Source organism: Mus pahari, chromosome 2 (assembly GCF_900095145.1).
Source record: "Mus pahari chromosome 2, PAHARI_EIJ_v1.1, whole genome shotgun sequence".
In the NCBI taxonomy this organism is placed as follows: domain Eukaryota; kingdom Metazoa; phylum Chordata; class Mammalia; order Rodentia; family Muridae; genus Mus; species Mus pahari.
In genome coordinates, this window is record NC_034591.1 from 115,768,877 (window position 1) to 115,795,395 (window position 26,519).

The 26,519-nt window shown below is 43.9% G+C and overlaps 1 protein-coding gene across 17 annotated transcripts in view; it reads right to left on the reverse strand.

Annotated features, from left to right (window-relative positions):
* Window positions 1-26,519, reverse strand: part of Foxp1 (forkhead box P1) — a 591,308-nt gene that overhangs the window by 79,961 nt on the left and 484,828 nt on the right. For 9 of the 17 annotated variants that reach the window (XM_029535523.1, XM_021188975.2, XM_029535511.1 and 6 more), the window contains 3 exons: window positions 8,020-8,157; window positions 6,912-7,001; window positions 1,449-1,602 (listed from right to left, as the gene is read on the reverse strand). In XM_029535523.1, coding sequence (XP_029391383.1) covers window positions 1,449-1,602; window positions 6,912-7,001; window positions 8,020-8,157 — 382 coding nt within the window. Of the gene's footprint in view, window positions 1-1,448; window positions 1,603-6,911; window positions 7,002-8,019; window positions 8,158-17,283; window positions 17,412-19,649; window positions 19,743-20,159; window positions 20,418-26,519 lie in introns of those variants that run through there. The other 8 variants (XM_029535519.1, XM_029535518.1, XM_029535517.1 and 5 more) reach the window with 5 other exon arrangements.

Sequence of the window (26,519 nt, forward strand, 5' to 3'; positions counted from 1 at the left end):
ATCAGTGCTTTGCAGGGCTGGTTAAATGTACTGCTTTCCAGGAGAACTCAGGTTGGATTGCCAGCACCCGTAAGGCAGCTCACAACCATCCTTAACTCTATTTCCAGAGAACCTGATGCCCTCTTCTGGGCTCCATTGGTACTGCATGCGCACGGTGCACAGACATGCAAAATACATGCAAAACACCCATAAACAAACAAACAAACAAACAAAAGCAACAACAAAAAACACACCAAAGCTCCTTGATACTTTTCAAGGAATCGAAGTTTAAAAAAAAAAAATTGGAAATATGGGTAACTAAGGAACTCAAAATCAGCAGAAAAAAAAAGATAAAATGAAACAAAACAAAAAAAATAATGCACCAATTTTTAGAATTCAGATTGGTTTTTAACATCCATGGTGGAAATAAAATTGATAGTGTGCCTGAATATCAAAAAATGATACTTAGAGGGCTGGTGAGATGGCTCAGTGGGTTAGAGCACCTGACTGCTCTTCAGAAGGTCCGGAGTTCAAATCCCAGCAACCACATGGTGGCTCACAACCATCCGTAACAAGATCTGACTCCCTCTTCTGGAGTGTCTGAAGACAGCTACAGTGTTCTTACATAAAATAAATAAAAAACGAACAAACAGACAAAAAAGCATTTAAAAAAAATGATACTTAGAAAGCTAAAGAAATGTCTCAGCAGTTAAGAGCACTGGCTGCTGTTCCAGAGGACCTGGGCTCAATCCCTAGCACCCACATGGCAGATGACAACTGTCTGTAACTCCAGACCCAGGGCATCTGACACTGTCTTCTGGCTTTGACAGCCATCAGGCACACACATGCAGGCAAAACACCAATACAAATAAAAACACAAAAATAAAAGTTTTTAAATGGTGTTTCTATAAAATATTTAAACAAGGAGCTGGGCATCATGACACACACCCATACTTCATGACTCAGGAGGTGGAGGCAGGAGGATTTTAAGTTCCAGGTTAGCCTGAGCTATGTCAGAGACTCTGTAAGAGAGAAAAAGAAGGAGAAGAAGAGGAGGGAGAAAGAGAAGGGGTGTATTGCAGAGACAGAGAGGAAGAAGGAAAAGAAGAAAAGAACTTCTCATGTTGTAAAACATGCTTTAACATTATTACATAGTATGTTTCGAGAACTAAAATGCCAAAGGACTGCACTGAAAGGTTCAGTGAGTATGCACAACATTTGATTCCCTTTTCCCAACACTGCACCAGGGTCCCTGTGAGCATTCAGATCCCTGACCCTTCCTCTGACACCAATAGGCTCTGCAAGGGCCCGTCTGCTTTACTGTTCGTTGGCTAATGCCTCTCCCGTGCATGTTTCAGGTCAGTAAATCCCTGCATCCCAAGCAGGCAGAGATCAAGAGCTGCCCTGTCCCTTCCACCAGCCCTCTCCACAGAGCTGCCTCCTGTGTAATCCCCCTGCGGCTTGCTTACCTTGAGCGAGGGGTTGGAGGGGAAGGGCTGGCTGCCCAGGCTGAATTGTTAGGAGGCCTTGGCGCTGGAGAGACAGGAGGTGCTGCTGCTGCAGCTGCTGCATCTGGAGAAGCTGCTGCTGGAAAGCCAACTGCTGGGTAGCCACCTGCTGCTGCTGCAAGAAACAGTGAGGGGCAGGAATGAGCCAGACAATCCCTGTGAAGGGTCAGAGTGTGCATGTGCGTGCTTTAAAACCCACTGACATCTTCCAAAATCTGAGGGCTGTCACCTCAGCTTGGTGGGGGGGGCTCTGTGTCAAGGGACACAGTACCATGTCTGAAGGCAAGGGTGTGTGAGGGTCTGTGCTAACTCTTCTGCTGCTCCCACCTCAGCAAAGAGGATTCCTTTGATGAGCCTGCTTTCCTGACAACAGGAAAAGCATGTGCTCTGTAGTGAAGACATGGACTTTTGAGACTCTGAAATCCGTAGTTATTCATACAAGAAAGGGAACTACATCCTTCTAGTCTGAAGGGATTTGAACCCTGAACCCTTGAGGTGTAAAAGAACAAGGTGCCTCTCTCCCTGCCTGTACTAGCAAGGGCCTTTAACTACTACTTCTGACATACATAAATGAGAAAAAATCAGACCTTTGAAGAAGAAAAACTTCATCTAATATTGTTAATTAGCCATGACAAACGATGAAATAACATTGTAAATCTTTCATAGAAACAGCCACTAGATTTTAATTACGCACATTCATAATTTAGCAAACAACATCATACTCCACCATGAGTGTTTAATGTGAACAGGCGCTCCGAGCTTTGGATCCTTAAGTTGGCTTGAGTTTCAACCTCAGGTTGTCCCGTGTCCCCCGCCCGCTTTGTTCTTGGAAAGGAGGGGCTTTATGATATGATAAATATCTCTGTTGACTGCACAATGACAGGAGGAAAACTTTTGTTGTGTAAAACATCAATACATCATTCTTGTGTTTAGCAGGCTTTGCCCCAGCCAAAAAAAATTAATGTAGATTTCCTCAGTAATTATCTGAGTGATAGAAAGATAATACGGTGCAGGAATACAATAAATAGAAGGAAATTATCTAATATCCTTAATCTGCTAGGAATCATATCGAGGTGGAGGTCTTGGCTACATTATGGCTAACAATTAGAAAGAAAAAAAATTAACCCTTTCCTAACTGAATTCCCCCCCAACACACACACACACACACACACACACACACACACACACACACACACACACACATCTTTAAGGAACACACAAGAGCTCTTCATTCTGAATATTATCCCAAAGGTCAGTGATGTCTTGGCAAGAAGATGATGGCCCAGTGTTTTGAGAGCCTGCTTGCTCTGCTCAATAACAATACTTTACAAACAACTGCATTCACCTAACCTAACACATGACCTTGATCTGATATGGCCATAAAATGGTGTGTGCAGCAAGACCTTCTGATGCAAAGTTCAAAGGAAGAGAAGAATGGTGGTTTCCTTTTGGCCTCTATGTAGTTTATTTTACAGGGGAAAAAAAAAAGGAAAAAAAGGGAAAAAGAAAAAAAGCCATCGTCCTCATATTAGTAACCAATTTCAGACTTACCACCACGCCACTGAGAAAGTTAATTGAGTTTCACTCCAAAAAAAACAAATTCTATACCACCGACAACAAAAATTTAAATAAATTTAAATGAAAAGCCAGTACTTTCATTTTAAGAACAGCATGCAGAAAATGATCCAATTGTTCTCACCCCTTCCCAAGTTACCACATTAATGTGAAATCCAGTGATGGTTATATTCGTGTCAAAAGGATTTTTTCACTTCTTCAACAGATATTAACTCATGACATTAAAGAAGAGGGACGACGTTGACACAGTCAAAGACTGGGGAATTAGCCACTGTTGAGGTCAAACATAAAGGGGGGATGGAGGCTGGGGAGGGTGCTTCCTGTCTTACTGTAAGTGAGTGTTTAAAAACTGTGTATTTATATAAAATGACTGATGCCATTTTCTGTTGTCTGTGGCCATCCCTAGGAAAGTGCCCATGAAAGCTGTCCGCATTTGAAAAGCCAGGATATAAAAGTATACAAGGCCCATTGTCCAAAGAAGAATTTAAAAGCAACGCTGGTTGCCAAACTGTGCTCCCCACCCAGTTACCAAACACAGGATACGAGTCCGTTTGTTTACCTCTCACAGTTGAATGCATACAAAAAAGGTCCCTGCACAGTCCCGGACAGGTCAGCAGTCAGTGTTAAAATGCTCCAATGCTCGGATAAGCCTTTCGTTTCGGGTCCCCTCCCTAGAGCCGCAGTCAAAGGTCTGTTTTCCTTTCTTTGGTTACTCCCTACTGCCTAACATAAACTGTCATAACTGCCCAGGACAAATGGCCCTTTTAAAACAATCAGCTCTGCCACCTCATCACACAGGATGGCACCACCCCCACCCCCACCCCATACACATACCCGGCTTGATTTTAAAGTGAATTCTGCCATCTACTTTCCCAACCGCCCTGAGTCCAGGACCCAGGAGCTGTCCCTTCCATTGTGTACAGGCTGACACCACCAGCAAACAGCTATCTCCAAAGGAGCATCTTGGGTCTGGTTCAGTGTGACTTCCAACGTCCCAAGGAGGCATCGTATACAACTTTAAGAAAAAGTATATGTACTGTGCTCTGGCTATGGGGCCAGACTTAAGCAAAAAAAAAAAAAAAAAAAAAAAACAAAAAAAAAAAGTGTGGGGGGGGGGGGGGAGACAGGAGAGGAGGTACCTGGATGTAGAAAACGATGAGTGGCTAATGACAGCTCGTTCCGTAAAGGAATAAGAGACTTGCTCCATCTGCAGATGTCTATGTTCAAACCTTGTCAAAATTATCACCACCAGGCCATACCACAAAGCTGCTACCAAGTGACTCTTCCACTACAGCACAGATGCATGACGATTTGAGGACAGGAGCCCCTGACATCTCAGAGGAGCAGGATCTAATAGTCCAGAGCACTGTGACCACACAGGGAAACTCACAGACACTATTCTGACTCCACTTGTCTGCCTTCCTCTAGGTAAATTAGGGTGACATATCTCCTGGGTCACCAAACCATGGGCCACAGCAAGCCCATTGTCCTCAAGATGAAAAAGACAAAACAAACAAGCAAAAAACAACTACAATGCCTGTGGATACAGTGTGCTCAGTTAGCCAGCACTCTCTGCTCAAGCTCAGCTGTCAGTCTTATGTTTGTTTCCCCTTCCCCACAACAGCACTTTGGGAACTCTTCTGCTGGGGAACTCCCCCCNCCCCCCCCCCCATGTCTTTCTGGAGCCCTCAGAGCTCGTCTGAACTTTCATGTCTTCCCAGCACGCGATGTGCTTTCCAAACTCTGTCTACAAGACCAAATAAGAGGTTAATCATCAGTGGCGATAGGAAGGAAGAACGAAGCCCCTGGTAACTGATAAGAGTGGCCCTGGCAGCCCTTTTTAGTGTGTCTTCAAATGGAGAGTTAAAGATCTTTAAAAAACTAAATTTTGATGCCTTTGAAAAGAAAGAAGCACAAAATAACAACAGGGGGTTATTGCCTGCAAGCCACGGGGGAGAAACTCCATAATTCTTCTTCTCCCTTTTGAAGGCTGTGAGAAATCTGATTCAAAAAAGCAACAGCAGACGGGGAAACCTCTTGAGGCTGTAACCATTTCCTGTGATCATGCATAATGTGCTTCAAAAGTGGGTTTTTACCAATTCTGTTGATCAATTGCGCCTCCTTCCTAGCCCTTCTTTTTTCTGCTGTGTTTACATCTGATGTGACTCAGTGACAAGCACTGTCTGAGACTGTGAAACAGGCCTGTCATGTTGATTTATGGGCGCATCAAACCCCAACTTGTCCAAACTGAAGCTCGCAGTTCATTAATTAGAGAGTTGTGACTTTGAAGTCAGCTTTCAGACTGTGGTTTTTAACATTTGGCTTAATTTATATGCTCTTGAATGTGGATCTCTAAGGGAAAAAACTGAAATTCCCTCCTTGTCTTTGAACTTCTTTTGACCGCACAATAATCATTTCTTTGTCCAGAGTGATGCCTGCAATCCCAGAGTCATTAAGGCGCATTGAACTGCCACTGATGAGTAAGCCCGGCTGAATTAGAAAAACAGCCAGGAAAACAAAGCTGAGAGCCTTCTGCGGGGTGATATCTCACAATTACATGCCTTCCCTCCCCGTGCCATTTCCATTTTAATTACTGTTAGTCCTTTAGATTTACATTTTAGACACTTTTTAATCTGCTCCCTTTTTTATTAGAGCAGCGCCCGGTAGCGAGCCATGGCCCTTAAGGTTGTGTCAGCATTTTCATTAATATGCCTCCTCCCCTTTACCCCAAAACTGCCCCTGCTCTGCAGGGGGTTTACAAGCAGCCTGCTAAACAGGACTCCCGAGTGGGGAAACTTGGCAGAGCCATAGAGAGCGTGTAAAGGGAGGAGCCGGCATGGGGAGAGAAACCTGGGTGACTCCCATGTGGAAAACCAGCATCCATCCTCCTCCTTTGAGGGACAGGGATGTGGAGGCAGTCACCTGGCAAGACTCCCTCCACAGAGCAACCGTGGCTGTGCAGGGATGCCAGGGATGCCAAACAGACAGGATGCTATGCACGGCATGACGTATTTTGTCGCAGAGGAAGGATACTTAAGCCAAAGGTTTGGACCACTATGTAAATGTGGAGGGCTGGGAGGAGATCCTCATACCTAGGCACAGTGGCGCTCAAGGGCTCTCAGAAGTGACAGCACCCCCAGACTCATGACAACCTATGGAAGATGACTTGGGAAGGTCCCATGGGTCTACAAGGGTCACCTACATGGGCAGAGCAGCCAAATGCAATCAATTAGAAACACTACAAAGAACTGGGACACAGAAGTAAATACAGTGTGGGGTGGTTTGCTGTTGTTGTTTAGTTTTGTTTTGCTAAGTACAGGTGGGTCCCCTGGCTTTAACTCACGCACATGCGTTAGGCAATTAGGACACGCTCAACATGCAAGAGGCTAGATGAAGATACCGGTGTTTAATCATGTTCTAAACGCCTTGCTTGTCTAACCTCACAAGAAGGTAGCTGGCCAATGGAGAATGCCATTGCCACCTTCCCAAACGCTTGGGTTCATAAGGCAAACAAACAAACCAATAATTAAATGATGAAAACCATTAAGTGTGCACCCCTTTTCAACTCTGTCCCTCCCCAGCCCAGCTGTATGCTGGTCCTCAATTGTGTCAAAGGAGGACAGAAGGCTGCTCAGGGTGCTGTCCCCACAGCAGAGGTGCACTGCCGTGGTTAATGTAAGGAATCGAGAGATCTTAGCACCAACAGGACAATAACTCTCGGTCTGAAAGCCGAGAACCGATAGAGTCAGCTGAGTTGGACGATTATTTAAAAGATGAATGACAGTTTAATAGCCACTAGATAGTCCCCTGAGATCTGTGGTCTGAAAGTAAAATATGTATCATCCGTACCTCTTTCGGCTGTTTTCCAGCATGTTGCTGTTGGAGAAGTTGAAGCTGCAACTGTTCCTGTTGTTTTTTGTAAAATTCTTGAAGCTGCTGCTACAAGAGAGAGAGGAGGGGACGGTAAGTAACGGAAGACGGCGACCCACTGTCCCTCTCCGTGCCATGCACAAACTGTGATATGAAAAATAGCATCCTTTTATCTGGAATGGCCTGACCTTTTACTTTGAAACCCGACAATAAATTCCACTCGCACTGACTATTCTTGGCATTAAGGTCTGAGAAGTAATCTCAAAAATGAACTGATGAAAAACATACCATTTTCTACACAAATTAATTAAAATAAAGCGAAGGATGACCTTTGATTGTACAACAAAGCTGAGGTGCCCTTGCAGGGTCTGCTCGGTCTCTAGCTCAGGCTTTCTAAATTATGGGAGGTGGGGCAAGGAGAGTCCCACACTTGGATGCTTCAATGTGTTAGCAATGTCCTCCAAGTCCTAGCCTTATCGCGTTATTTGGTAGTGACTTCTTTCCCTATAGCGTCTATCTGTTGGGTTTAGGTTGCTTCTTCAGTCTGAGTCTTATGTCCCTGAGACACATGGATAGCCACACGTGTATCTGAGCATCAGCATTTACGGAGAAAGTGAACTCTGCCTGGAAATTTATGAATTCCAAAATGCCTCTTTCCATATCTAAGAAAAAATAAATCTTTACAGGTAAGCTTTGGGGTTGAACTAGGGGCTTCAAGAGCTGTCTCATAAACTTGCTTCCAATGCGCACCTCATGCCACTTTAGTTCATGCCATTTAGAAGTCTCTTGGCTTACCAAAATAAAAGACTGAAAATCCCTCTAAGCCTGAAAGATCTTTTTCTACTAAGTCCTATTCCAGCCCTAATCTCAGTCCATGGGACAGTCTCCAGGTCGGAGCCCTGGACATGTGGCATCATTCCAGTCTTCCAGGGGTGCGGACACCACGTTTATCATCCAGGAACCAAGTGGGATCCCATCCCACTTAGCCTGCCATGTTCATTCTCCAACAGGGAAAGCAACTGGATGGGTGAAGGGGAGCTTCGAACTGAGCTGTGGAGGTCTGGGTGGGCAGGAGGGAGACAATTACCTGTTGAAGCATGAGGGCCTGCTGCTGCTGGAGGAGAACCTGGAGCTGCTGGGGGCTCAGCACCTGCTGCTGGAGGATCTGCTGCATTTGTTGAGGAGTGATAACCTGAGGTGTCATCATAGCCACTGACACGGGAACCTAGAACAGTAATGAAGTGTCAGTAGGAAGCGAGGAAGCCACACAGCCACAGCCTCACAGGTTCAGCCTTCTTCAAGAACTACTTTCCCATGTATGGATGGCAAAGAGATGCGAGCACAGACCCTATGCAAACCCTTGTGCGGTTATCGGTATCAATTTTAAGGTGATGTTTGTTGTCAGGTATCCAACTCTGGGCATCAGAGATGCTGGGCGAGTCAGGAGATGTAAAAGAAGACCTTGCAGCCAGGATGGGTTCTGGCCAACCTTACAAGCAGAGCAGGAAGCACACCTTAACAGATGTTACCAGGATTAGGGACAGACCCATCCTGGTTCTCATTAACATCAGATCTCTAGTCAAAATGAGCTGTTAAGAAGTTAACCCACACTTCATTTGTTTGTTTGTTTGTTTGTTTGTTTGTTTTAGGGAGGACATTAAGGAAGAACAAGCAGCTCTGTAGTCACAGCTAGCATGACCCATGTCACTTGTGGACAGTGACTTTCAGGATCATCAAGGATGCTTAGCATTGCTGGTGGCAGAACATTGGACACACCTTCTGAACTTAAACCACGGACCCTTCCTGGGATAGCTTTTACCCTTCCTTCTTCAACGAGCATACGGATGTCTCAATTCTTCCCTATTACGTGTGATACCAGTAAAAGCCGCTTTCCATGACATTTCAGTGACAAACAGCTACAGTGATGAACTTGATAGCATTTCGTATTTGCAACTGTTAACACGTTTCTGCACGGGCATCGTTGCAAGGAACCTGCACACTGTATCTGAAAGGATGATGTCTTGTTCAGATAAAACTCTGACATTAAAATGACAGCCTGTCTTGGCCAAGGTTACACAAATTGTATTCAAGCGGACACCTAATGACAACGCTACGGATGCTGCGAGCTTCCTAGAATGTAATTTAGCTATTCAAAATAATCACCGCGCTTATGTTTAATTTCCAGACTACATGAGAACCATTTTGTCAGTCCCTGTACTCCAAAAGATACTTCAAGAAAAAAAAAAAATCACCCCCCACCCCATAAAAAGATAAGAAAAAAAAAAGAGAAAAATCACATACATACAATAAAAGAAAGACAAGAGCCAAGTGTCTCCTAGGAGTAATATTTAGGCATATTACTTTTCTTCGTTTCTTAAGTAAGTATACCAGCAAGAAAGCCAGAAGCTGTAAAGGATATATATTGTTAAAAAGGTCTGCTGTCATCTCATGTATTACAATAAAAGGTAATAACATGTTTTGCACTTTGCCTGTGCGCCATTTAAAAAAAAAATCCTGCAGACAATAGCTGATCAAAAGATAAAAGATTTAAAAAAAATCTTTTGGGGGAACAGTAAGCAAAAGAGAGAAACGGAGTGTTAATTTTATGTAACATAATGTCTTAATATGCAGTTTATCTTGACTTTTTCACATGACTTGCCCTGTCATTTGCATAGCGAGCTCTCATTCCTAATTTCACACTCATTATGCACTGACGTCCCGATTTCTCAGCATCACTAATTTTGATGAACTAAAAATGGTTCCTGAAGGTCAGACTCGCATACAGTGAGCCTTCTCCCCTGTTGTGGTGGTGTGTTGTGTGTTGCGGGGAATCTGGGGGAGGTTCACGTGCAAGTCTCACATGTTTAGAAAGCTCAAGTTAGAACACCCCGAAAACGTCATTAACCCAACTCGAAGAGGTCACCCATGAACTCTTCCCATTGCAGTGGTCTTTTAAGTGTAGATGTAGTTACACTGTAATTTAAAACAGATGGGCATGTCTGAATATTTTTATATGCAAAAAGGGACAGATGTATATGAATGGATAAATTATCCTTTTAAAAAGATAATTCGCAGCATGAAATATCACCAATGATTGGAACACTGAACTTGCGTACAGTCTAGGGCAAACGCCAAGAAGACATTATGAAAGCATCTAACCATATATGCATTAATTCCAATTAGTCTACTTTGTCTTCATCCAGAAGAAACTTTCAGAATTTCTAACTGTGCACTGGGTGCCAACTGCTATCTTCAGAGCTCCTGGAGCCAATGTATCACAATAGAAGTTTACTATTCCTTGAGAGTCTCGTAGTTATACAGGAGGCTTGCTGAAGCAAACAAAGGAGCCATGTTTAGGATTTCTTTTTCTCTCTGCATTTCTTGGATGACGTACAACACAAATACTTGTGAGCCAAGCGTCTAATGGCAATGGACAGGAAAACAGACAGGAACAGGGCGGTGTAAAATCTGATCTGGTGCTGAACACAAACCTAACAGAACCATGGCAGAGAAATGATACAGAAACAGTCACCTCCTCATCATTTTAAAAAGAGATCTGAAACTCCCGTGTTAGAAAGTGGCACAGGTAAGTTGGGGGGAGGTTGATGGACACACTACAGGGGCTACATAGATACATATATATCAAATCTCTTCCAACTAGATAAAGAGTGTATTCTACAATATATACATGACCCTTTAATAAAGGTGATTTAAACTATTGTAGGTAATGTGTTCTTTTTACTGGATATTTTTTATCATATATTTTTAAAGCCTCTTTTCTTTAAGCATGGTAAACATAGTATATGTCATTTTAAATGAGAAACACCGTGGCCCCTTGACTGTCAATAAAAAAGGGTGACCAGGGAAAGGCTGACAGGTGCAGGTAATTTTTAAATCCTCTCAGAGAGCCAATGGTTTCCAGCTCCTTTTCCCACAGTTACTTCTTCATTGTTGGCAGTCGAGCTGTAGAACAGTAGAATGAACTTGACTCTCCCCTGCCTGTTCCCTTTGGACACTTTGATGGAGGGTCTGATGAGTAATAAAACGCTTCAAGCAGCAGGCGCAGCCCAGCCAGGGACAGGCACAAGAAGCCTGAGTAACCAACCCTTCCTCCGAGTGGAGCGGTTTCTGAGTAATCAGAAGTGGGCCATTATAGCCTGATGGCTTCAACTTGGCTTTTACCATCTGAAACCACAGTTTCACACCAGTTAGCTCCCAGCCACCAAAGTGGGTAAGGGAGCTTCATTTACCAATGCAGTAGAACAGATTTTGGTTGGCCCCCTCCCCACCCCCTTCAAGTTTCTGCTCCAACATATATTAGGACAAGAGGCCATAGCAAGGTTTCAGAAAAGTATCCGAGTGGAACAGAAACAAGAGGGGGAAAAAAATTGAGCACAGCTTAAGGTTTTAACTACTCGAGAATTATGGCCTATATATACACTCCCTAATTCCCAGTGTCCAGCTTTCTCATGCACCCTGTGCATACTCATACAAGGAATCAAAGGGCATGCAGTACCAGCGAGGGGCTATTACAGCCCACACTTTATTACCCATTACTACTGAGGTCATTAACGGCAAGAGTGATTGTCGAAGCCCTCACCTATTGATCACTGTAACTGCTATCATTTAATCCTGTGTTGAATGTCTGGAAAGCGGCTAAAGGCACACGAGAGAGGGTGGTTTAGCATTGAGAAATATGGCCAAAGCCTAGAAATTCCACTTTGATTCATAAAATCTAGCCAGTGGTTTAAATCAATAGTATTTAAAACAGTCATGTGAGGTTTTAACTAGAGCTGTCTAATATTTATAGGGCCCTCATTGAAAGTGTTCCACAAAATAACTAAACTTTCCTGCGCGTGCGCGCAAACACACACACACACACACACACACACACACACACACACTCCCTGACACCCACCTTACCCTCCTGGAGTTAAAAGTCATTTCTGATGCTTCATGTAGCTACAAGGGCTTATGCCTTATCTGGGAGTTGAAGCTAATACCTGATTCTTCCTCAAAAGACAATTTAAATATAAGGCAAAGAAAAAAAAAATATCATCCCTATACTGTGTTAGCCGTTTGAATGTACAGAAACCAGTCTGCTGTGTGGAGCTGTATGAACTCACAATGAATCACAGGAGGCATTTATGAAGACCTAGCAGGATTCTGTCTAGCTGCCTTCAGGGATCAGAAATTGGAATAAAACTTCTGGCAGACATTTAAAGCATTGGAAAACTGAACTTAAATACACATGTGCACCCATAGTTAACACCATTTGAGCTTCCAGGGGATAGCATGAATTAAAAAAAAAAAAAAAAAGTGAAGACAGGGTATAACGCTGACTGATAGCAATGGGGTGTGGCCCATCCCAGGTGCACACAAGCCCGCCTGAATGGCAGAAATACAGCTGTGCTTGGCCATCTGAATGCGGCTAGTACAGGCCTGCTGCTCCTTAATACCGGCAACTAGGGGAGCATCTTGAACCCCAGGCACTGCTGGGAAAGGCTCAAGCGTTGCTGGCACTGGTCTTCTCTTCCTCCAAAAGGTCTCGCTGGAAGGTTTGCAAGCTATTAAACAATGTCCTCTGCTTACTGTTCTCTCTTACAAGTGGGGGAAGGTAGGCAATGGGGAAGAGGGGTGTTGAAATTTCAAAAGCAAACAAACAAACAATAAAAGAAAAAAAAACCCACCCTCATAGAAACAATACTTGCTTCTAATCTAGGAGACAATTGAAGGAATTGGGTGGGAGGCAAGATGACACAATATAAATACTGAAAATAACATGCTATCATTTCTTTCTCTCCCTTTCCTTTACACTGGAGCTAACTACAAGTAAACACTGCCCAGCATAAACACACATAGACTTTGGACGTTCACACCCTCTCCTAATTACTGTGTGTACAAATCAGATAACAGAGATGGTAAAAATGAAACACTGTTTTCATTAACTGTCTACCACAGTAATTCCACTAAATTATTTTCAAAGAATTACTTGGGAACTATTTTCCAGCCTCTGATCGTGAGCCACATGGATGGTCCCAGAAACTCACTTGCTTTCCATACTTCGAGCAGTGTTTGGGTGGCAACCGATGCGGTTAAGCAATGTCACCCAGTCAGCCACAGAACGAGAGCAAAACAAATTAAATTAGAAGGCTCTGGAATGTCAAAACAAAAGCAAACAAAGAAAATGGCTCTATTTTAAGAAAAAAATAGAGGAATTATGCCCAATTTTCTAGGATCACAAGGAAGCTAGCTTGTATGTGTACCAGTAGCCACCTGGGAAAATTCAGGCCAGTCTTCAGAGTTAATAGCTAATAGATACAATCGAACAGCAGACACCAGTCTCCATGTCACTAAAAAAAAATTTAAAACAAAACAAAACAAACAAAAACCCAGAACTCAGATCAAGTACCATGCAAGGTCTGTATCACAAACTGGGGGAAAATGTATTTCTGACATAATATTTCTGTCTTTAGAAGAAAAAGAAAAAGAAAAAAGGTATGGTATTCATGTGGAAAGTATAATTCTCTTTCATTGTGGAATGCTGCTCTTTGTATAACTCTTTTAGACTTAGCTACTTTGCCATAATACTGTACAAAGCATTAAGGCAGGTAATGGTTATTATATTAATGCAAAACCATCTAAGTACTCACTCATCAGCCTAACTGTTCTCTCAGCAACAATACAACCACCTATTAAAATTTTAGCAAAAAAAAAAAAAAAAAAAAAGGCCTCTTTAAAATGCAATTAGCATTTCATTTTTTTATCATTTTGTTTATTACATTCTATCACAGAGAGGCTATCTTCCTTCCGAAAAGAATTGTTCAGGCTAATACTTGCCTGCCAGTCAGGAGTTATTTCAGGTTAGCAACCCCAAGAAGCCATGTCTTGCAGGGCTGAGCTCTTCTTGCCTTTACATTAAAAACAAATGGTAAAATTCCTATTTGTCCACAGCACAGAGAGTGACTGGAGGCTGCCCTTGCTTCTGTACCACTTCCCAGGCAGGCAAGGTTATGCCACTAAGTGCCAGCCTAATTGTTTAAGCTCTAATAAATATTAGCTTCATTTGCATAAAAATGTAAAGTTTACATAAATTAAATCGCTTCTCCCATTAGCAATTGTTAAACACAGGAGACAACAAGCAGCACATGAGAATCATCACTTGTTAAGAACTAATCTCTCCCCCCCTCGAAACCACGACTATCATTTACTGTTGTTATTATTGTTGTTATTGTTACTCTTATTTAAATAGAGAAGAATGCTTTGCCTTCCCTTCCTCAATCTCCTTTTCCCGTAGGTGGGCTGGGAAACTATTTAGAGTGAGTGAGTAAAATATGCTGACATTTCAGATTAACAAAACCAACAAAATCATTTTTGATTTTGCTGAGAACAGGGAGGTGGGGGTGACTAGCCTAGAAAGTTCCTTAGAAAAGATTTGGCCTACAAACCTTTTAACTCCTGAAGGGACATGGAAGAGACTTTAGTTAAGTGAGTTCTCTTAAACTAAAACATTATTACAAACAATGAACGAGAGAGCAACCACATCAACCCTGTTGAGAAATGTGCACCACTATTAAAGCAAGCAAGAAAAATCTGTAGATAGTTTTAAATCAAGAGTTACTGTTACATGGGCGAACATTAAATGTTTACCTTCCCCCTAAAAAACAATTTTTTCAAAACTAACAATTAAATTGATTATTCTCCTTCCTTAAAGGATACTAGCCCAAAATTTGTGAGTAATTAAGTACAAATAAATATTTAAATAAATAAATAAATAAGTAGGCAGCCCAACCTGGATTATTCCAAAGTTGAATATGGATTTACTAAGGCACTTCCATTTCCTTCTACCTTTTCAAGAATTACTTATGCAGTTTCTCATGTGTAACTCCAACACCTTCACCTGATAGATCACAGTTAAGCCAAGGGGTGCAAATGAGATTCTAATGAGGAAAAACATCAGTTGCTTCTTTGACAATTTCTCCATTCATTGATTTATTTCTAATAAAGACAAAAACCCAACTGAAAGCTCCCTACATGTGAAGGGTCAAAATACAATTAAAAGGAGAAGAAAAAAAAAAAAAAAAAAAGCCTTGTAAAATCAGCTCAAATGAGAGACCCGTGAAGACCTGCCTCATGAAATGGTGTGACAATTAGAACAACTGAGCAAAAAGCTATCTTCAGGGACAAAAAAGAAAAAAAGAAGAAAAAGAAAAAAGTAAAAGAAAGAAATTAAGCTGCCACAACTGTAACAGGTTAGATGAAAAAAAAAAATCAAATTTTAATGTATTCTCCCCTGTGTCATCTTGTTTTGTCAAGACATCAAATAGAATTGGGAAGTACAAAATAACAAGCCCCTGAGAAATCACAGAGGCTGACCTTTTTGATGTTGTTGATTTACCTTGTTCTAGGTTATTTGAACAATGATGTTTCAGATTTGAGGGCAAGATAAAGCTCAAGAATTAAAACATGATACCGAGGTGCTCTAAACAGCTCTAAGAAGCTCACCGGCACATTTAGCCTACACTTTCATTGATTAGTTGCTTTAACGCATGAGGCCTAACACACGGGCTTGGTAATTCTTCTTTTTTCACTCTAAATTAATTTTCTCCCCAAACAACTGCCAGGGTGGAGGAAGGACTCAGAGAAAGGTATCCCTTCTCATCACCTCAAAAGAGAGGACCAGGTTAGCTTTGCCCAGTAACCCAAGGCCCCATGATGTACAGACAGATAAGACGTTCAGCAATGGAGGACCTGAGTTTTCTGTTACATTGGGGGGGGGGGGGAATCATTGAATGCAGAAGATAGGCACTCTGAAATGACTCAAAATAGTTTTCAAGGAATACCATACTGTCCCCCACCAAAAAGAATACAAAACTCACACCTAATAAGTTTTAGCTTACAGGGTCAAGACTTTCCGCAAATAAACCGCTGCAGGGAAGTATTAAGTCATAGACTTCTTGCCCCAGTTCTAACAGTACAGCTGGACATCTCGACAGCAACACAAATGCAAGCCTTCTACGAAACCCTATGACAAGGACCCATGTAGAATGACTTCTATAAGTCAGCAGCTTCTACCAAGGTATATATTGAAACAAAAAGATGCAAGCAGATTTAAAAAAAAAAAAAAAAAAAAAAGCCTCTGTTTAAAAGACAGAGAAGGTAAATAAGGCAGTATTTGCAAGCACTAGATATTATAAGGACCAAGACAAGGTTAACAAGGCTATTTGATGATTCTAACTCCCCGTTACTGAGTGTAGAGCTTAACACACAACACACAGAGAGACACAATGTATGCCTTTGGTCACTCTAACCTTTTCTGGTCAACTGTTGCTACGGTTTTTTCCTTGACTGTAAATCACAAGGAACTACCTCAAGGGGCTTCTCACTGATCGCTGTTTCCCCGGTTACTCAGAGTGTCGTTTGAAAGTTCCCCTTAGTGATGTTCATCCACAACGAAACCACATAATAAAATGAATTTCTCTAAGCTTCCCTTTTTTGCCAATACAAACTGTACTCCAATTTTTAGTATGAGCTGAGAATCTGGCTACCACATTCCCTCCTGATCGTCACAGAGACACAGTAATTCAAACGCCACCCCTGCCACGTTAGCCACGACAAAGCTAGAGTTTGATTGCTTTTAATTCATCTGGATTTTAATTTCCCTGTCTCTTGCCATTGTGTAGAGGCTGGCTGAAAAGTTGCAGAACTGGTCAGTGTCATAAAGGAGTTTATCTTTCAAGTGACAGGTCCTGACAATGTGCAAATGTAAGGCTATGGTGGAGAGGGTTTGTTTTCAAGGTACGTTTAACTGCAAACAAAAAAAAAAAATTTTTTTTTCCAAATCAACTATTCCTATCATAAGCTTTCTGATGATTTAGTTTACCAACCGAGCAACGTTATGCAACGCTGCATGCCTTTAGATGCGCTGCTTTAGCTGGTTGAGATTTAATTAAGATCACAGCCTCTAAAATCCCTGTCAGATGAAAATTCAGAGAAGACAATACTCTACATAGCTTCATGTACAATGTTGCCATTCCATCCCTGAAAAAATATGAGTTAATCCCCGTTTCTATGGCTGCAGACCAAAAGTTCACTAATTTTATTTTCTTTTGACACTTGGGTTGTTTTCTATTGTTTGCCATAAGATCACTCCCTTCCAGGGAGGGAAGGGGGGGGAGAGGGAAAAAAAAAAAAAAAGAGTGAGACATACTGCAGAAAATGCCGTTGACACTATTATCCGACATTATCATAGCTCAGCTATGATGTCATCAATTTTCATATAAGCAACCCAAAACTCAAAAGTTTCATCTGATGAAATGTGTTTGTTAAAAAGCACATCACAAAAGCCTACCTTCTTTCCATTACTTGGATTAGATTACTGACAGGCCATGTTTCCTATTCCTTTAAATGGTCAACTTTCTGTTCCACAAGCTGCAGGCAGATTTGGGGAGAAAAGGTAGTTCTTCAGGCGAATTGGCAAATAGAAAGTCCACTCCTAGCATTCTGTAAGGAGTCTTCAAGGTTGGAAAACAAGTGTCTTTGATACATTTTTGTTTCTTCTACAGTAGATCTGACCTGTGCTAATTTATCTTAAAGAAGGGGAAGAAGGTAGCGGAGTGATGTTTAACACAGTCAGATGCATTTGAATTTGCATCGTTTTGCTATCTGGTGGCTTATGTCATGCCTTCAAGAAGACAGGTGCTTACAGTTTCAGTCTGGACGGCTACTACACAAATAACTGTCTTGTCTGAAAGGGCTAATGCAGTACTAATGAACAATAAATCAACTTTGATTATCAAGTGTCAGCCCACAGAGTTCTATCACATCCCAGTGAGACTGGCAGCCAGTGTCTGGGCAAGCAGTCTGTATTTCGGTTTCATTTTTACACACTTTTCACTTAAATGTGTCAGGCAGCTACAAAGAACCACATAAAATAGAGGCTTTCCTCCCCCCCCCACCCTCCAGTCTGCAAAATTGCTCATCTTGATTTGCTTTACTGAGTGATGAATCTGAAATATCAAGATATCCTGCGAGCCTTGTAAGCAGCAATAACAGCAACACACATCAAACCTTGAAGTGGAATCTCAAGCTGATTCTGTTCGAGGACTCTGATATTAACAGGCGACTTTATAACACTTTACCACATACACCTCCTTTGACTGCATCATATACATACACACACACACACACACACACACACATATATATATATATATATATATATACATACACACACACACACACACACACACACACATCTTTATGGAAAGTATCTCACAAACAAACAAACAAACAAAGCAACAGGGATCACCTCGGAAATAAAAAGTCACTTGCATCTTTAACTGGAAGAAAAAAATGAAATCGTCTTTTTACCCTAACTTCCTAATGATAAAACACATGTAAGCTTTTTTTTTTCCTTAGGCAGATTAGTCACTGATAGTATGATTCACGTTTCCTGTTATCAGCCTTATTTTTCCCCCCAAATGTGTCACTTTCAGAATGTTGGAATCTATGGAAATGAGGTGATTTGCATTTTTAAATGGGCTTCATTAGAACATTTGGTCTGTGTGGACGAGCATAAAACAATTATCAGACATTTTGGTCGTGACCGGAAGGCCTTGAAGGAGTTAACCCCAGGGAGGAAGACACTACATGTGCCATGCTCTCAAACTACCATCCTCTTCCGAAAGGTCCTCGGCTTTCCCATCCCATTCTTGGAAGGGAAAGAAAAGTCCCGTTCCCACTGACCATCGCGGTTCTAATAGTTGAGTAGGCTATACTTAGGGCCAGCTCAGATGGGAGTTCATGGAAGCAAGCCTTCAGGCTCCTGCCCTTTCAAACCCCAAACCTTGCTCACTACTTTATGAACGTGGCCAAGTAATGCCACAGTGGATGCGAATCTCCAACCTGCCGGAGTGAACGGCACTGCCTGCCTGCCTGCCTGCCTGCCGAGGTGCTGGGCTCTCTCCTTCCTTCACTTCCTCCTTACCGTGGGTACGAACTCCTTGAATATCAACAGCTAAGCTACAAAGGCGCCTGGACAGACAGAAACAAACTACCAGAAGCAAAAGAAACCGTCACACTGGTTCCACTGAGACTGAAGGCTTCTTTTCTATTTCACACGCTCTAGGAGTGACATGAATCACATACCCCAGATGGATGCCCCACCACACACACACACACACACACACACACAACCAGTGGTGTGGAGAGATGGCACCGAGGGATAGCCAAAAGGGCTTTACCAAAGTAGCTGCGTGAAGGCCACACCAGCGGAAAATGAAACGCCAACATCGGGGAAAGATGCAGAGGGAAAGAGAAATACACGCAGGACTTCCTCCAACTCCCAACTCCACTTCACCAAGGAATAGTTTTTTAAAAGAGACAAGAGAGCGCAACGGAGAGCGAGGGAGATCTGTGTCCAGGACCCACAGGCCTGGCTTCCCACCCTCCTGTTCCTCTCCGCTTCTACTTCCAGAGCGCAACTCCACTCCAAGTTGATCAACAGCGCCCGGGCTGGTGCTGCCGAGACTGAGAGTCAAGTTGAAGGCTGCGGGGCGCCCCAGCCTTCCCTGCCGAGGTCTCCGGAACCCCGGGAAGCTGGAAGTGCATAGCCCGGGATGATGGGATGGGTTGGGGGAGAGGAGGAGGAGGACGGGGAGGAGGAGGAGGAGGAGGAAGCGAAGCGGGCAAAGACGGAGGAGGACCAGGACCAACCTGACACTCTCCATGTAGCCGCCAGGCGCGCGCAGCCGGCTCGGGGCGCCCGCGCGGGGCCGGGCTGGGTCCGGCGGCCTCGGTGCAGGCGGACTGCACGCGCAAGGGGCGCTCGGGCTCGCGGGCTGCCGCGCCGCGCCGCGCCCACCCGCCCCGCCTTGCTCCACCAATCACAACCCGCCTCTAAACACCCCGCGCCGCCGCTGCGCCCCACACAATGGGCTCCGCCCGCGCCCCGCGCCCCGGCCCCCTCCGCGCGCGGCAGGTGAAACCGACGCTCGGCCCCGCCGCCCGCCTTTTGTCTCCCCAGCAACTCCTCTTTAATTGCTGTTAACCCGGTGACCCCTCTCGGGCTGACGTCTGGGCCGGAGCCGGGCACCGCGCCGGGGCGCGCATCTCCTCTCCCCCCCACCCCCTTCTCTCTCTGCGCCCTGGGCCCCGCTGCCCAGCCGGCTTTGGGGAAAGGGCTTGTTTGTTTCCTCTTCGAAACTGACAAAGAGTTGTGCTAACCTTCCGGGACGCGGAGCGGGAGGGCCCCCCATGCGCCCTCCGCCAAGGAAGCCTACAGCCCCAGCTGCTCTGGGCTACCGAACCGGCCCACGAGCAGGCTTGCGGGGCGCCAGGCTGTGCCTTTCCTCGAAAACCCGCCTCGGTGGAGAACTTTCACTTCACGTCGGTGGTGGGGCCCAGCCTTCATCTCCCTGCCACCCTTGCGGATCCAGAGGCCACCTCACAGAGTGTGCCTGTTCACGAAGGGAAGGAACCCCACATGGGGCTCCAAATAATTCACCACGCAACATGCGTCCTCGCCACTTCCCCTCTAGAACGACAGCTGCCACACGTTTGCTAAGAAATAATTCTTGAAATTCCTTTCTTATTTATGCAACATCAGCCACAACAAAAGCGCCTCTCAACAGGCACTTTGAGATGACCTCGGTTAGAAACCCTCACTGCTTAGATGCTGAGAGCAAGAGCGAAGGGCAGTCTTTTTTTTTTTTTTTTTTTTTTTTTTAAAGTTACCAACAATGCTAAACTTTGTTGGCTCAAGTGTCAGGATTTAAATGGCAGGTTAGGAAGGTATCAGCTGCTTCAGAAATCACCTCTCAATTCTATTTCCAAACTTAGAGAAAAACTTTCTGGTTTGTGTATTGATTAAAACAAAGCAAAACCAACCCACAAATTTTTATTTTCTTGAAAATAACCAGGAAACATACTAGTGAAATCAATGACTATCCATTTCTCAATATGAACCATAAAAAAAAAAAAAGTATAACCCAGTACATTCCAAGACTTTTTACTTGAAAGTTCTTTTCAGTTTGAGATGCATTAAATGTAGGTTGTTACAAACTAGAAAGCACACTGACATATTTCTAATCAAGAAATCGCCTGAACTTCAGTGAGGTCAACAAGAGATAGACATCCCCCTCCCCAACCCACCCCAGGAATCTGGCTGGAAAATGCAAGAGCACCCCGTTGCCTTCCCTCTCTATTCAGGTGTTAAATGGGTTCAGCACACAACACTCTCCACCCCGAAGTGTTCTTTGTCAGATAACAAATTTATTAATGGTCTTTGTTTTTTCCGGGTCACGTAAAAGTCACCCCACCCTTTCATGAATATTCAACAAAGAACCTGGGTGGCTTTGAGAATGGGGGTTCTAGAAGGGCCTTGAATCTGCCACAACACTCTAACTCCTCCATCAGTAGAACTCTTGAATTTTTTTTTAAAAAGGGTGTTTCTTTCCAGAAGGGCAGGCAGAAACCCCAAAGTTAGAAATGAAAATTGAGGAAGTTTTCCCCAAACCAACACCCCTCAAAAAGTAGAATCAGCCATTTTAAAACACAGTAATTTAAAAAAAAAATTAAATTACTTTGAGAGTTTATGAGTATGAACAAAGCTGACGTGAGCTTGAAACAAACAACGTGTTTCCTCCAGCCTGAGATCTGCAGGAGGCACCCATAAAACTCATGCATGCTGTGACAAGTAGGGCTTCCTCCACAAAGGTCAGTGTTTATCAGTTAAGAGTCTCCGGGAGCTTCAAAACAAACAATAAACAAACAGGCAAACAACAACATTACAGACGCTCAGGACCCAGCTGTGGAGGCTGGCCTGACACAAAATAATTAAAGACTGATGCAATGCTCATGGTAACGCAAGCACTAAATTGCACAGTGGCGGCTGGGAGCACCATGGGACTGCAGAGCAGGAGGGAGCACTGGGAGGGCTGGGAAGCCCCCGTGGGGAAGCGATGTGTGAAGGGCTGATGGTTTAGATAAGAGGACCAGACTGAGGGAAATGGCTTAGCAAACAGCCCAGAGGCCACCTGGAGGCCAGTCCACCCTCGCTGAACAGATAGATGGCGCAGTGGCTTGGAGGCTAGCACCAGGGAAGGAATCACACCACCGGGGAGAAACCTGTGCTGCTTTGTAGGAGCCTGGGACAATTTGGGCTAACTGTGGGAATCCTAGGGTGGCCTCATAAGGTTTTTGGCCCTGAGACTAGCATTCAGGGAGAGTTGGTACATTCTATGCCTTGAGGAAAATATAAAAATTTTAAACCTTCCACTAACAGAGAAGTCATAGTTACTGCCATTTTTAATCACCTCCAGCATGAAGTTGTTTTGGAAAGCTGGGGCAAAGAGACAAAGAAAATGGAAAAAAGGAGGAAGAAAAATAATTAGGATTATTGTAGGGGCCTTCCCTTGAGTTATTCAGCCCCAGGGGCTGATGCACTTGTAACTTCAATGGAAATTGCTATCCCATTTTTCAGAGGAAGAAACTGAGTTTTAGTAATGGCTTGGTGGTCAACATGTCTGTAATACCAGTACTTGGGAGGTAGAGTTAAGAGTTCACGGTTATTCTTGACTACATAACAAGTTCCAGGCCAGCCTGGGCTCCATGACAATTTGTCTCAAAACAGAAAAACAAAAACAAATAAACAAAAACCCAGAAAGGCAGAGTGGTTTTGCTTCCCCGTGAGTCAAGCATGCCTCACGCCACAGCTCTATAAGGCAAAGCAGACACTGGATGATCAAAAAGGGTGGAGTGGAGGTGGGGGAAGGGGGGTTGATGATTGCACAAACCGGATACCTGAGTTAGGGGTGGGGGTGGCTCTTGTTTAAGGAAGAGTGAAGGAAACAATAAATACTGTACTTAAAAATATTTGTGATGCCCACATCCTAACACCCACAACAGACACAGTCTTGTTCAAACACCACATATTAAGAAACCTGTCAGTTGCTAAATGAGTCCATTGTGCAGCTGGCTGTGCACTTAGGAACAGATTATTATGATCCCATACCAAACTCTAACCACCAAATCATACACCTGGGACTTGAGTTGGGGATTCTGTTTGGTTTTGCAGAGCCTCAGCCTTGAACAGAGAAGAAAGTGAAAGGTTTTACCGCCTATTCAGAGTGGGGACTGGAGACAAGCCGCATTAGAGGAAGAGGCAGAAAGAGCACCCCTCATGACATTATTCGACATGTTGATGAATGGTGCCACAGCAGTGAGGTAGATACGGTCACAGGGCTCTGGCCCACGTGCTTCTCCGCATCTGCTTACCCAGAGCTGCTTGCACACAACTAGAGAAAGGACACGGTGATGGATCCAAAACCGAACTGTGTCTGAGAGGCCAAAATCTAATGCAAGTTCCTGGTCTCCTTCCAAACAGTGCTCGCATCAACAACCCCCGCCCTTCCCAACTAATTTAGTAGAGTAGTCAGAGTACAATGACAGAATTAAAAAGAAAAAAAAAAAATTCTATCAAGTGATTCCTTTACTGAAGCCAGGGGATGGAGATTTTTAGGTCCTTCTCCACCCAGCCCCACGTCTGATGGATTGCTTCTTCACAAGGAACTCCCCTACAGTATTCCTCCAGAGCCCAGCAGTGGGGCCAGCCAATTAGAGTTACTAAATTGCAACAGCCACGGCCCTTTCCTGAGATTTGGACATCTGTCTCTAAGGAACCCCATTTCTGTCTTGATTTAAGCAGTGCTTTTACTTAAAAATATAAATTAATACATCATCCATCTGCAGGGAGCCAGAGCAGTTAGCTGCCTATCGATACTGTTTGTGTCGCTGTTACATCTACGTTGACAGTGAAACTAATTATGTTGTTTTTCATCCGTGCCTGTTAGTTTGGCCAAGGGAAAAAGCCTCAGTTGCACTGGAGGTTGAATTTCTCTTTACGACAGTCTCTCAGATCACCATTCATATCTTCTCTGATTGCAACACTTTATAATGCCAGTATCATGGAGTAATTTATATATACATACACACAGCAGACCATGTCAACGTGCAGAGAACTTATAATGGGTGAGTGAGCTACAGAAAGCATTTACCAAAATAAAATTTAAAAGTTTAAAGATTCTTCACTGAGACACTGTCTCAAAAGAAAAAAGAGAAAAAAAAAATACCCTTCATGACAAATGTGAAGACACTCCTCAAACACCTAGGTAAACAAAATCATCCGAAGAAAATAGCCACAACCTCTCCGAGCCCTGCTTCTAACTGACTAATAAATTATCCTCTCCTGTTTATGATAAAACTATAATCCCTTGCTTTAATATGATGTGAAATTTATTTGTGCATTGCTTCTGCCATGGGGTTATAACAGATTACATGGATGTGTGCAAAATTCTCAAAATTGTACATGTTTTAGGGCAGAAGAAAATCCCCCCTCCCAATGGGTGTTATCCTTCACATCAGGGAGGAAAGTCAGGTTCATCAGCACCAAGTGACATCGTCATGCCCCCTCCCCAGAGTGACAGCACCCATGGCTCATCTGCATGTTAACCCTGGGCAGGAAGCTTAACAAGAAGAGGGCACTGAAGAGGAATGAAGAGATGGCTCTTGGGGAAATGACATTCTTTTTAAAAAAAATTTTTTTAACGTTTAATTATGTAGAAACTCGCTGATATCAGATGAAGCCACTGACCACCTTTAGTGGAGTCAGCTTTTCAGGAGGGCCATGGTGTGAGTGTGCGACAGGCAGGGGAAGAGGCAGGGGAGGCATGTCCCATCTTGCCCTGGGAACAAAGCTCACAGATACTCCTCCTAGGCCTCACCACCCTCCTCTGACCCTAGGTTGACACACCCTTGTGTCAAAACCTTCTTTACGCCTGCCCTCTGCTGGTAAGCCTGCCAGGATTAGGAAATTCCATCTATCTCAATTTATTTTGAAGACAACTTTTTAAAGCCAGGAAGAGAGATGTTTAAGGGTCTGCTAACTGAAATACATAGAGTAAGAGGCTGAAGCTAAGCAGAGGGGGTGGGCAGGGGTGCCAACGACGAAGTGTGGTACTTTGAATGGATGAAGTTGCATCCGTCTATGCTACTGCCTGCTGGCTCATGGTTCATGGCTCAGCAGTGAAAACTTTGTATTTTAGCTTGCCTAGGAGAGCAACCTGCACAGATGCAGGGCATCCTGCCTTTTCTTGCTTACTCTCCAGGGAGAATATGTCAGCTCATTTTCAATAAAACACCTTCTAAGCAGTAATGGGCCACTGTTCCCGTTTCAATAGTCCCTGAGGTTTCATGATCTAGTATATTTAGCTGAGTCAAGTTCAAGTTTTCTTCTGGCATTCAGAAGATCCATAAAAGGAGGAGGGCCCTCTTTGGTCTGTCTGGGAGTGAAAAATGACAGCCTAACTTTTGAATCAGTAGCTACAGAGATGTCCCCCAAGCAAAGGGAGGCTGGTGTGCCTCAGGCCCCATTCAGCTACCCAGCCAGCACTTGCAGGCCAGCCTGGAGGCTGCGGGAGGGCTCTGGCTTTTAGGGGGTAAATTTCTACAGTGGTGTGCTGAGCTTTAACAGTGCAACCCTGTCGGTGTCAATGGGAAGCGGGAGGCTTGTACAAATCCCTGCACAGCATTTCAATACCCTATCTCGGGGATGGGAAGATGAAGCTTAGCAGTTGCAACCTCAAAAGCATTCAGAAGTCGTACTCCTGACAGTGCTTTAGATGCCGAGTAAATGCTCTTAGAAAGGACACCCAATCCGGCCGGCCGACAATAAATCTTACACCAGGGAAGCCCACACAGGGCCTCGGAATCCCCTCCAAAGATAATTGCCTTCCACACAGCGTGGCAAAGAAACCACTACATGGAAAGCATTTTCTGCAGCCCAGAAGCTCGCGTTTCTTTCTTTAATAGTCAGCGATCACACACTCAGACACTTAACACCCTACCTTTAAGAGCGGCCTAGCAAAGTGTATCTGTTTTAGAGAGAAAAGTTAGACGGCCTGCTCTGGGCACAGTGGGGGAAGGAAGCAGAGGCCGAAGAGAGAGGATTCCTGCAGAAACAGGACCATGGGAAGAGAATCTGAGGGTACATTCTCATAGCAACCTCAGACTCCTCAAGCCAGGCTTTGAAGGCTCATGACGTTTCTCAGCAGTTCTAAGTGCCGGAGCCACATCCAACAGGCACGGAAAGAGGCAGGCAGAGCTGTTAGAATTCAAGGTGGCCTCAGGTAGTCTGGATCCTATCCTTGACGTGGTCATGAATGAATACTGTGGCTTTGGGTAAATCACCTCTGTTCTTCGGGCCTACATATTTCTCCCAGACAAAGAGAAAGATGGATAGAACATGGTGTAACTGACTTTAATCTATAGGTATTATTTGCTTATAGTTACAGTCCTATGTAAAACAACCAGAAGGTGGTTTAAAGCTAGAAAGAGAGGTGGAGAGATGGTTCAGTGGCTAAGAGTACTTGCTGCTCTGGCAGAGAACCTGGATTTAGTTCCCAGCACCTATGTGACTGCTCAAAATCATGTGGGACTCCAGCTCCATGGGATCTGATGCCCTCTTCTGGCGTCCTTAGGTACCTACATGTAAACACACACATACACACACACACACACACACACACA